This window comes from Mauremys reevesii, linkage group 8 (assembly GCF_016161935.1).
Source record: "Mauremys reevesii isolate NIE-2019 linkage group 8, ASM1616193v1, whole genome shotgun sequence".
Taxonomy (NCBI): Eukaryota; Metazoa; Chordata; order Testudines; family Geoemydidae; genus Mauremys; species Mauremys reevesii.
In genome coordinates, this window is record NC_052630.1 from 67,942,691 (window position 1) to 67,955,362 (window position 12,672).

The 12,672-nt window shown below is 43.4% G+C and overlaps 1 protein-coding gene across 2 annotated transcripts in view; it reads left to right on the top strand.

Moving 5' to 3' along the window:
• Positions 1-12,672, top strand: part of VAV3 (vav guanine nucleotide exchange factor 3) — a 236,388-nt gene that overhangs the window by 198,597 nt on the left and 25,119 nt on the right. For both annotated transcript variants that reach the window (XM_039484962.1, XM_039484963.1), the window contains one exon: positions 5,713-5,778. In XM_039484962.1, the coding sequence (XP_039340896.1) occupies positions 5,713-5,778 (66 nt within the window). The remainder of the gene's footprint in view (positions 1-5,712; positions 5,779-12,672) is intronic.

Below are 12,672 nucleotides of genomic sequence, written 5' to 3' on the forward strand. Positions count from 1 at the left end.
GGCACCTTATAGACTAACAGACGTTTTGCAGCATGAGTTTTCGTGGGTGAATACCCACTTCGTCGGATGCAAGTAGTGGAAATTTCCAGGGGCAGGTATATATATGCAAGCAAGAAGCAAGCTAGAGATAACGAGGTTATGCTGCAAAACGTCTGTTAGTCTATAAGGTGCCACAGGATTCTTTGCTGCTTTTACAGATCCAGACTAACAGGGCTTGATACTTATAACTTGATACTTATTAAAGTTAGGTAAAGCCCATTATAAAAAGCAGTCTTGATTAGTCGCTAACTAGAGGTGATACCTGATGGGGAGGATAGGTGGTAATGATAATTGCAGTTGGGTTGTATAGGAGTCCCACCAGCTGATGCTGTGCTGAGTCAATACAGTCTTTCAGTTGCCCTACACCAGCATTTGCCCACTTTTGGCTTTGCTTCAATATAACTCCATCCAAGTAGACTTTCCAGAAGACTGTGAACCCAGGGCTCAGTTTAGGTGGATTATCTTAAATTGAATTTTTCTGGCGAATTGACTGTCCTGAATGTTGTTAAAAATTCATTGCCAGTGTGCATGGGATGTGGTCCCATTTGAATCTTTGTTCTAAACCATCTTTGGTCTATTAAAAGCTTTTAGATGTTAGGGGCACATGAGAGATCTTGCTCATTTACTTTAATATAAATCAGGTCAGGATATTTTGAAAAGAAGCTTTGGTTTTGGGTTACTGCATCAATGCAGCTCTTAAATTGACTGTATTTATCCATCTGATCATCTGGCAAATTGAAATCATGCTGTCGTTAGAAATGGTTTATTTTCCCAAGACGTTGTGAGGGTGGTGATGGATTTGAAAGGAAATGTCCATTATCTTTAATGAGGATTTCCTGCATAAATCTACCAGATCTCTATCAGGGAAGACACTCTGTGCCCCCAGATCTTCTATTTCAGGCTCCCTGATTATTGAAAGGATTAGTGCTGGGACAACAAAACATTAAGTTCTTCTTTGAGTGCTTGTTCACGTCCATTCCAATCAGGTGTGCGTGCACTGTGTGCACGGTCATCGGATAGTTTTCCCTTAGCAGCTCCCATCGGGTCGGCTGTAGAGCCCCCTCGAGTGATGCCTTCATGGCACTCAGTATATGATCCTGCAGACTCCCCCTAAACCCCCTCTTCAGTTCCTTCCTACTGTCCATGAAGGCCGTTGGAACAGAGCTCACTTGCTCAGCAAGTGCTCCCTTAGCATTCTTCTGTTAGTCATTATAGTGTTATAGTTAATGTAGTATAGATAGTTAGTTTAGATAGTAGGTCGGGAGCGGGGTCTCTCCCCAATCCCTAGCCCCACTTGGGCTCTGGGACATGCCACGAGCACAAGGCTTTAAGCCCTGCAGTGCTTGTAATAAATCTATGCCCATCCGTGACCCCCACGACTCTTGTCTAAAGTGTCTGGGGAAAGTGCACCAAACTGAATGGTGCAAAATCTGCAGGGCTTTTCATCCAAAAAGGAGCATGATTTCCAACTAAAACAATTGTTAAGGGAATCTGCTCTCCGCCCACAGCCAGCTGCGGACCGCCAGGACCTGGCACCGGGCATGCCCATACGGAGTGCTCCAGCATCCGTACGCGACATGGTGCCGAGGACCGACTGTACCACAAGAGACCCTTGGCACCAGGACTCCCTGGCACCGCACACAGGGATAATGGCCCAGCACCGCTCAACTTCCCTGGTGCTGCACAAGAGACACAAGAAGGCCAAAAGAGGGTGCTTACTGGTACCGATATCTGCAGGACTGTCAGGGGATGCACGGGCGCACCCCAGAAAGGACCCGGTGCCAAGTCAGCATGAGTCGGTGCCATTGACTTTGGTACCCCACAGGGGACCGTCGAGTCCGGAACAGAGCAACTCTTTGACAGGGCAGTGCCAGGTGGAGGTGTTAGAGCCATCCTCCACCCCGGACACTTTCGAAGCAGCCAAAGACCTCATCAAGATGGTGGCTGGATAGCCCCCAGCTCTCAGGGACAAGCCTCCGGTGCCGATAAGACCAGTATAGTCTAGAGGCAAGGCCGCTATGATGCAGCGCTCAGTCCCCAGCTCGGCGCCATACACGGTGCCGCTCTCAGTCACCTTTGCCGCGGCACTGCTCACCGGCACCGAGCCCCACGAGAGCACCTCCAACACCAGCGACGCAACACTCTCCTCCTCAGCACTGAGGCCAGACCGATCCCTGATGCAAGCAGAGGATCAGCACCGACCCGCAGCACCAGGCCTTCATCCTTGATCGCTGGCACTGGATACCCGCTACCGGTCCCCATCGTTGGATCCTAGGCGCCGGTCCCCAGCAAGATCGGCCAGACACCAATCCCCCAGTTCATCACAGCACCGGTTGTCGGTGCCTGGGCCCTCCGCACCACCATGGTCCTCGCGATCGGTATCTGCTTTCTCGGAGTCTGATGCCAACTTGTACAACTCGATGCACAGATGACATAGGTCCAAGAGGCGATGAAGGAAGGTGCTGGCAGCTGCAGTGGCCCTTTTGGACCCCCTGGGCTTACCATCAGGCCGAGGGTACCTTTTCAAGGGGGTTGAGATCAGTAGCATCAGAACACCGGCCACCCCACTCTCCTAGGGACAGGCCTACGCCTCGGGGATCCAAAGCTATTCTGTCTCAACTGCCCCTTCAGTCTCCAGTCGCAGCAGAGGTGACCTCAAAACGGGACCAGCCACAGAGTCAGGATACAGCATCCCAGGCACTAGGTAACTGCCACAGGGGTGTTCACTGACCAAGAGGAGGTCAGAGAATCGGAGGGGTAGGAGGACCTGGTACCCCCTCTGGCCTCCTTGTCCTCTTCCCCGATGAAGCTGCGGCAAGGGCGTCAGCTTCGGGCCCTCCTCTGATTGACCATAGGGCATATCAGGACCTCCTTAGGCAGATTGCCCATCACATGGGGTTGCAAGTGGAGGAGGTGGCCGAGGACCCCATTGTGAACATTCTCGCTCCCAAAGGTCCATCACGAGTAGCTCTGCCTTTGATCAAAACAACAAAGACCATTTGGCAGACCCCAGCCTCGATTCTGCCAACCGCCAGGGGTATCGACCCATTCGCCGCCCAGAGCAACAAGAAGTGCCCAATGTTCTGCTCCTTCCAGAAACACAGCCTGGGTTCAATCATGGATATGTTTCTGTTAATCTGGGGACCACTTCATGTATGCCTTCCCATTGGTCCCACTTGTACACAAGGTGCTGCTCAAGATCCACAGGGACACAGTGGAGGTGATTCTGTTGGCCCCTGCGTGGCCCGTCAACATTGGTACACCATGCTTCTGGAACTGTTAGTGGACACCTCAATCATGCTACCACTCTACCCCGATCTGATCACTCAAGACCACAGTCGCCTCCATCACCCACACCTCCAATCCCTCTACCTCATGGCCTGGAAGCTTCATGGTTAAACCCCATGGAGCCCCTACATTTGAAGCCGGTAAGGGAGGTTCTGCTCAACAGCAGGAAACCTTCCACCAGGGCTACTTATCTAGCCAAGTGGAAGAGATTCACTTGCTGGTGTGCCCAGCAGCACCCCCCACACACACTCCAGGCATCTATACCATTCATCCTGGAGTACCTTCTGCATCTCAAACATCAGGGCCTAGCTGCAGCATCCATCAAGGTGCACCTTTCTGCTATCTCAGCCTTCCACCCAGGAATGTCTGGACGCTCTGTATTAGCTAATCCATGGTAGGATGTTTCCTCAAGGGCTTGGAATGCCTATATCCACAGATTAGGCAACCAATTTTTGCATGGGGCCTTAATCTGGTCCTCACCAGGCTCATGGGGCCCCCTTTTGAACTGCTGGTGACTTGCTCCTTGCTCTATTTGTCATGGAAGGTGTCCTTCCTGGTAGCCATCACATCAGCCAGTCAGTCATTAAAGCTCTGACCTCTGGCCCACCCTACGCGGTCTTTCACAAGGACTAGGTACAGCTCAGGCCTCACCCAGCCTTCCTCCTCAAAGTAGTGTCCCAATTCCACACTGGTCAAGACATTTTTCTATCCGTCTTCTATCCTAAGCCTCACACCAGTACCCAGGAACAGAGGCTGCACTCACTGGATGTTCAGAGAGCGCTAGCATTCTACATTGAGGGCACAAAACCATTCAGGAAGTCGAACAAACTGTTCGTGGTGGTAGCAGACCAGATGGAAAGAATCCTGGTCTCATCTCAAAGAATATCTTCCTGGATCACATCCTGCATCTGCACATGTTACAAGTTAGCCAAGGTCCCAGTCCCAACTCTTACGGCACATTCCACAAGGGCACAAGCCTCGTCAGCTGTGTTCCCAGCCCAGATCCCGATACAAGAGATCTTCAGCAACAACTTGGTCATCGGTGCATACGTTTACCTCTCACTATACTATCACCCAACGTGCCAGAGATGACGCAGCATTCAGCAGGATGGTGCTCCAATCAGTGATTCCTTAACTCTGACCCCACGTTCGGGGTAGAGCTTGGGAGTCACCTGATTGGAATTGACGTGAACAAACACTTGAAAAAGAAAAGACAGTTACTCACCTTCTCATAACTGTTGTTCTTCAAGATGTGTTGTTCATGTCCATTCCAATACCCACCCTCCTTCCCCTCTGTCGGAGTAGCCGGCAAGAAGGAACTGAAGGGGAGTCAGGTTGGCAGGGTCATATATTGAGCGCCAGGAAGGCGCCACTCCAGGGGGCTCCACAGCCAACCAGACGGGAACTGCTAAGGGAAAACTTTCCGATGAGTGTGCATGCAGCACGCGCACACCTGATTGGAATGGACGTGAACAATACATCTTGAAGAACAGCAGTTGTGAGAAGGTGAGTAATCGTCTTTTTGCAGTACATAGCACTTACATACTGCAGTGCTTTGTCATTCAAGGGTCACAAAGTGCTAGGTGGGTCAGTATTGTTATCCTCATTTAGCGGTGGGGAAACTGTCACACAGCAGAGATTATATGACTTGTCCAAGGTCACATTTTCTTTGCTGCAGTGTTTACTCAAGTGTTGCCCCTAATACACGACTCTTCACTCGAGTGTGGTGGTGCTTTTAAATCAAGTTGGCTGAGGGTACAGGCTGCTTCTTGAGTTAACACAACTCATCAACTGCTAAAGACTTGTCTGCATGGGAAGTTAGTGCCCAGCAAGCTACAATGTGAATTTACAGCACTAGCTACCCTGCACTTACTCTGCATGTGGACAATCTTACCATGCATCAGAAGTGCCTCTGTGTGCTTTAGGTTAATATGCTTTAAAGTGTATTAAGCTAACCATCTTAGCTTGCTGCTCACTAACTTCCCTTGTAGGCAGGCCCTAACACAATCACACTGTACAGCTCAAGAGTTACTTTGCAGCGTGGTTGCTCACACTTCAGAGTAGTTAACTCGAATGTAGGTACCTCGAGTTAACTCTGCAATGAAGATTTAACCACATGAGTCAATGACAGGATTGGGAATTAGAAGCCAGATCTCCGGAATCTAATCCTCTCACCCTATCTACCAGACCACTCAGATTTAACCATTTGTAATTATTACTTAGTTACAGAAGTCAAGGAATTATTACTTTATAAAATTTGAGTAAGACTGGCACTGAATTTTAGAACTTTTGCTGTTTGTTTATTTAAATGAATCTCTGCATACAGGATTGCTTCCAATCTACACAGTCATTTGCTCACAATGGGAACTTTTTGTCTATTTCTAGGGTAGAAATCTAGTCACAGGGGAGCTTGGCTACTTTCCAAGTGATGCCGTAAAGCCTTGCCCATGTGTAAGTACAAATGTTTAATTGTCTTTGTCAGTATAATAGTTTCCTCAGGAACATTCATAGGAAAAGTTGCCTGGGTCATACCACGATTTCATTAATCCTACCTTGTGGGAAGCATTATTTTAGTTTTTGTGTTTGTAGGTTACATTCGATGTTGTTTAAAAATATAACATTCTAATGCTTTTGGTTATTGGATTTAAATTGTAAGTGTTAAGGAAACATGCTCAAGAGACAGATTTTAACTTTTGGGAGTTTAATAAATTAAATTGTCTAAAGAGTTTTCAGATAAATACAATCAGACTATAGAACAAATATATTGTGCAGTAAAGCTGTTGGGTTTTTTACAGTGAGATGAAAATGCTGTGGTTTTAATCTGTTTCCCAGTCACTTTGGGTTACAGAGAGAGATTACACCATAAATAGTGAGTTTAAAAAAAACCCCATAAAAGTAAAAATAGAATAAAGAACAAACAAATGAATAAATAAACCCTCCAACCAGATCTTTCAACATACTTCTGTGTCCCTGGACCCTGTATGCTTTGACCTGCCTGTGTTTTGTGTTAAGAGGACAAATACTCTCAAAATACTAAAAACTGCAGCAGGATAACAATAAGAAAAATAATTTACAGTATAGATTCATAGACTGTAGGGCTGGAAGGGACCTCGAGAGGTCATCGAGTCCAGACCCCTGCCCTCATGGCAGGACCAAATACTGTCTAGACCATCCCTGATAGACATTTATCTAACCTACTCTTAAATATGTCCAGAGATGGAGATTCCACAACCTCTCTAGGCAGTTTATTCCAGTGTTTTAACCACCCTGACAGTTAGGAACTTTTTCCTAATGTCCAACCTAAACCTCCCTTGCTTCAGTTTAAGCCCATTGCTTCTTGCTCTATCCTTAGAGGCTAAGGGGAACAAGTTTTCTCCCTCCTCCTTATGACACCCTTTTAGATACCCGAAAATTGCTATCATGTCCCCTCTGTCTTCTGTTTTCCAAACTAAACAAACCCAGTTCTTTCAGCCTTCCTTCATAGGTCATGTTCTCTAGACCTTTAATCATTCTTGTTGCTCTTCCCTGGACCCTCTCCAATTTCTCCACATCTTTCTTGAAATGCGGTGCCAAGAACTGGACACAGTACTCCAGTTGAGGCCTAACCAGCACAGAGTAGAGTGGAAGAATGACTTCTCGTGTCTTGCTCACAACACACCTGTTAATGCATCCCAGAATCATGTTTGCTTTTTTTGCAACACCATCACACTGTTGATTCATATTTAGCTTGTGGTCCACTATAACCCCTAGATCCCTTTCTGCCATACTCCTTCCTACATAGTCTCTTCCCATTCTGTATGTGTGAAACTGATTGTTCCTTCCTAAGTGGAGCACTTTGCATTTGTCTTTATTAAACTTCATTCTGTTTACCTCAGACCATTTCTCCAATTTGTCCAGATCATTTTGAATTATGACCCTATCCTCCAAAGCAGTTGCAATTCCTTAGAGTTTGGTATCATCTGCAAACTTAATAAGCGCACTTTCTCTGCCAATATCTAAGTCGTTGATGAAGATATTGAACAGAGCTGGTCCCAAAACAGACCCCTGCAGAACCCCACTTGTTATACCTTTCCAGCAGGATTGGGAACCATTAATAACTACTCTCTAATATGGTTATCCACCCAGTTATGCACCCACCTTATAGTAGCCCCATCTAAGTTGTATTTGCCTAGTTTATTGATAAGAATATCATGCGAGACCGTATCAAATGCCTTACTAAAGTCTAGGTATACCACATCCACCGCTTCTCCCTTATCCACAAAACTCGTTATCCTATCAAAGAAAGCTATCAGATTGGTTTGACATGATTTGTTCTTTACAAATCTATGCTGGCTATTCCCTATCACCTTACCACCTTCCAAGTGTTTGCAGATGATTTCCTTAATTACTTGCTCCATTATCTTCCCTGGCACAGAAGTTAAACTAACTGGTCTGTAGTTTCCTGGGTTGTTTTTATTTCCCTTTTTATAGATGGGCACTATATTTGCCCATTTCCAGTCTTCTGGAATCTCTCCTATCTCCCATGATTTTCCAAAGATAATAGCTAGAGGCTCAGATACCTCCTCTATTAGCTGCTTGACTATTCTAGGATGCATTTCATCAGGCCCTGGTGATTTGCAGGCATCTAACTTTTCTAAGTGATTTTTAACTTGTTCTTTTTATATTTTATCTTCCAAACCTACCCTCTTCCCATTAGCATTCACTATGTTAGGCATTCCTTCAGACTTCTCGGCGAAGACTGAAACAAAGAACTCATTGAGCATCTCTGCCATTTCCAAGTTTCCTGTTACTGTTTCTCCCTCCTCACTGAGCAGTGGGCCTACCCTGTCCTTGGTCTTCCTCTTGCTTCTAATGTTGTTGTTGTTGCTTCTAATGTATTGATAAAAAGTCTTCTTGTTTCCCTTTAATTCCTATAGCTAGTTTGAGCTCATTTTGTGCCTTTGCCTTTCTAATCTTGCCCCTGCATTCCTGTGTTGTTTGCCTATATTCATCCTTTGTAATTTGTCCTAGTTTCCATTTTTTATATGACTCCTTTTTATTTTTTAGATCATGCAAGATCTCGTGGTTAAGCCAAGCTGGTCTTTTGCCGCATTTTCCATCTTTCCTACCCAGCGTAATAGCTTGCTCTTGGGCCCTTTATAGTGTCCCTTTGAAATACTCTCCTCAGTTGTTTTTTCCCTCAGTCTTGATTCCCAGGGGACTTTACCTATCAGCTCTCTGAGCTTAACAAAATCCGCCTTCCTGAAATCCATTGTCTCTATTTTGCTGTACTACCTTCTACTCTTCCTTAGAATTGTGAACTCTATGATTTCATGATCACTTTCACCCAAGCTGCCTTCCACTTTCAAATTCTCAACGAGTTCCTCCCTATTTGTTAAAATCAAATCTAGAACAGCTTCCCCCCTAGACGCTTTTTCAACCTTCTGAAATAAAAAGTTGCCTGCAATGCAGTCCAAGAACTTATTGGATAGTCTGTGCCCCACTGTGTTATTTTCCCAACATATATCCAGATAGTTGAAATCCCCCATCAGCACCAAATCTTGGGCTTTGGATGATTTTGTTAGTTGTTTAAAAAAAGCCTCATCCACCTCTTCCATCTGGTTAGGTGACCTGTAGTAGACTCCTAGCATGACATCACCCTTGTTTTTTACCCCCTTTAGCCTAACCCAGAGACTCTCAACACTTCCGTCTTCTATGTCCATCTCCACCTCAGTCCAAATGTGTACATTATTAATATATAAGGCAACACCTCCTCCCTTTTTCTCCTGTCTATCCTTCCTGAGCAAGCTGGTACCCATCCATACCAACATTCCAATCGTGTGTATTATCCCACCAAGTTTTGGTGATGCCAACAATGTCATAGTTGTATTTATTTATTAGCACTGCCAGTTCTTCCTGCTTATTACCCATTCTTCTCGCATTTGTATATAGGCATCTAAGATACTGATTCGATCTTGCCTCTCAGTTTTGCCCTGACCCTCTTTTCTCTCTGCTATTATAGCCCACACTCTCTCCTGTTTCCTACCCATCTCCCAGGTCTCCATGTTCTCCACTTACCTGTGGGCTTTGCTCACCTGTCCCCCGTCGAACCTAATGTATAGCCCTCCTCACTAGGTTAGCCAGTCTGTGTCCAAATAGGGTCTTTCCCCTCCTCAAAAGGTGAACGCCATCTCTGCCTAGCAGTCCTTCCTGGAATAGCATCCCATGGTCGAGGAAGCCAAAGCCCTCCTGGTGACACCATCTTCGCAGCTAGGCATTCACCTCCACTATGCGCTTGTCTCTGCCCGGGCCCCTACCTTTGACAGGAGTATGATGTACTCATAATGTTTTGTATGAGCATGATAATATATTGTGCACTCCTTCATTGTGACTTTCCATAATACTTTGGATCAGATCACCATTGTGTTACTCCAGATTTAATGTAGTATAACTCCACTGAAATTAGTGGAGTTACATCGGCATTAAACCAGAATAATACAATGGTTAACCGCGCTCCCTTGCTTTGCTGTACACATGCTTTAACTTGGTTCAGAACTAAATTCAACTCTATTAATCTACTTTGATTACAACATTCAAGATATCATGATGGTACTGTTATTAGGTAGAGTCACCTTTTAATGGATACAACTGTTTTGACACATTATGATAGGCCTTTAAGGTTTAGATCAAACCTTAGCTCCAAAATAAATCTCTACATTAGTAATACATCATAATATTGTTTAACAGCAGATCAACGTATCTTTTACCATTTATAATTAGGGCTGTCGATTAACTCACGCAATTAACTCAAAAAAATTAACTGCGATTATTTTTTTTCATGATTAATCGCGCTGTTAAACAATAGAATACCAACTGAAATTTATTAAATATTTGTGGATGTTTTTCTATATTTTCAAATGTATTGATTTCTATTACAACACAGAATATAAAGTATACAGTGCTCACTTTATATTATTTTTATTACAAATATTTGCACTGTAAAATAATAAACAAAATAAATAGTATTTTTAAATTCACCTCATACAAATACTGTAGTGCAATCTCTTTATTGTGAAAGTGTAACTTACAAATGTAGATTTTTTTTTGTTACATAACTGCACTCAAAAACAAAACACTGTAAAACTTGAGCCTACAAGTTAACTCAGTCCTCCTCCTTGTTCAGCCAGTTGCTAAGACAAACAAATTTGTTTACATTTACAGAAGATACTGCTGACTGCTTCTTATTTACAATGTCACCTGAAAGTGAGAATAGGCATTCACATAGCACTTTTGTAGCCGGTGTTGCAAGGTATTTACGTGCCAGATATGCTAAACATTCATATGCCCCTTCATGCTTGTCCTCTGGAATGGTGGCCAATGCTTCCATGCTGATGATGCTTGTTAAAAAAATTAATTAAATTTGTGACTGTACTCCTTGAGGGAGAATTGTATGTCTCCTGTTCTGTTTTACCCGCATTCTGCCATATATTTCATGTTATAGCAGTCTCAGATGATGACCCATCACATGTTTATTTTAAGAATACTTTCACAGCAGATTTGACAAAATGCAAAGAAGGTACCAATGTGAGGTTTCTAAGGATAGATACAGTACTCAACCCAAAGTTTAAGAATCTGAAGTGCCTTCCAAAATCTGAGATGGACAAGGTGTGGAGCATGCTTTCAGATGTCTTAAAAGAGCAATACTCTGATGCAGAAACTCCAGAACCCGAACCACCAAAAAAGAAAATGAACCTTCTGCTGGTGGCATCTTACTAAGATGATGAAAATGAACGTGCATTGGTCCGCTCTGTTTTGGATCATTATCAAGCAGAACCCGTCAGCATGTCTTCTGGAATGGTGGTTAAAACATGAAGGGACATATGAATCTTTAGCACATCTGGCACATAAATATCTTGTGGCGCCGACTACAACAGAGCCATACGGACACCTGTTCTGACTTTCAGGTGACATTGTAAACAAGATGTGGCCAGCATTATCTCCTGCAAATTGTAACCAAACTTCTTTGTCTGAGCAATCGGCTGAAGTAGCACTGAGTGGACTTGTAGGCTCTAAAGTTTTACGTTGTTTTATTTTTTAATGCAGTTATTTTTCATACATAATTCTACATTTGTAAGTTCAACTTTCATGATAGAGATTGCGCTACAGTACTTGTATGAGGTGAATTGAAAAATACTATTTAATTTGTTTTTCACAGTGCAAATATTTGTAAGCAAAAAAAAAAAATAAAGTGAGCACTGTACACTTTGTATTCTGTGTTGTAATTGAAATCAATATATTTGAAAATGTAGAATCATCCAAAAATATTTAAATAAATGGTATTGTATGATTGTTTAATAGTGCGATTAATCTTTGTAATCGCTTGACAGCCCTATTTATAATCTCACAATCCTGTTCAAATCATGCCATTGTTACTTTACATTTAAGGCTATGTCTACATTATGCAGCTCTTAGCAACACGGCTGTGCCACTACAGCCATGCTGCTAAAAGGTGTGCAGTATGGCTGCTGTTTGTCAGGTTTTGTCGTTCAGTTGCCAGTGTAGACATAGCCTTAGTCCTGTTAAACAGAGTGACAAAGCAGATGCCCGATAAAGATAATATACTATTCATCAAAATATTATGTAACAGGGCTTAACTTTTTTTGTAACCCTATTACTATATTTTATTAAGCATAAAGCTGTGGCAGTTTAGTGTCCCACAGTCATGCTGGATGGTGTTGGGCACAGTCAGCACATGCCTTGAGCTAGTGTCAATCATTGGAGCTGCCCTGTGGATTTGGAAACACCACTCTAGGGCAGTACCTAAGATAAATATAGGGGGCTACTGTAAATACTGTGGAGACCATATTTATTTATCGGGCAAAATCAGCTCATTTTGAGAGAGTACGACCCTAGTTTAAAGTGGGAAACTCACATAGTTAAGGAAACTCTTCTGTTAAAGCTACCAAGGCAACACGAAGATTACTTAGTGTCTAGTGACAGAGCTTTCTGCTAAATTTAGAAATATACTATTAAGCAGAGGATTGGATGAAAATAACATGATTTTACAGTATGAATAAATATTATTCCTGACATGTTAGCAACCAGAGGCATAAACTGACGAGAGAGATGAATTGATTCTTCACCACTGCTAACCTGGAAGGGCAAAATATAAACATCTTATTATGACAAACAATGCAGTTAAAGATACCGAAACATCTATCAGATTTTTAACGTATTATAACTTGTACTATTATTAAGTGTTACAGTCTTTACAACCGGACAATATAAAAATGCCCAGAAACAGCATAAAATACATATATCAAAAGGCTTTAGGAATGAATATTGAATGAAAAACTGCTGAGTTCC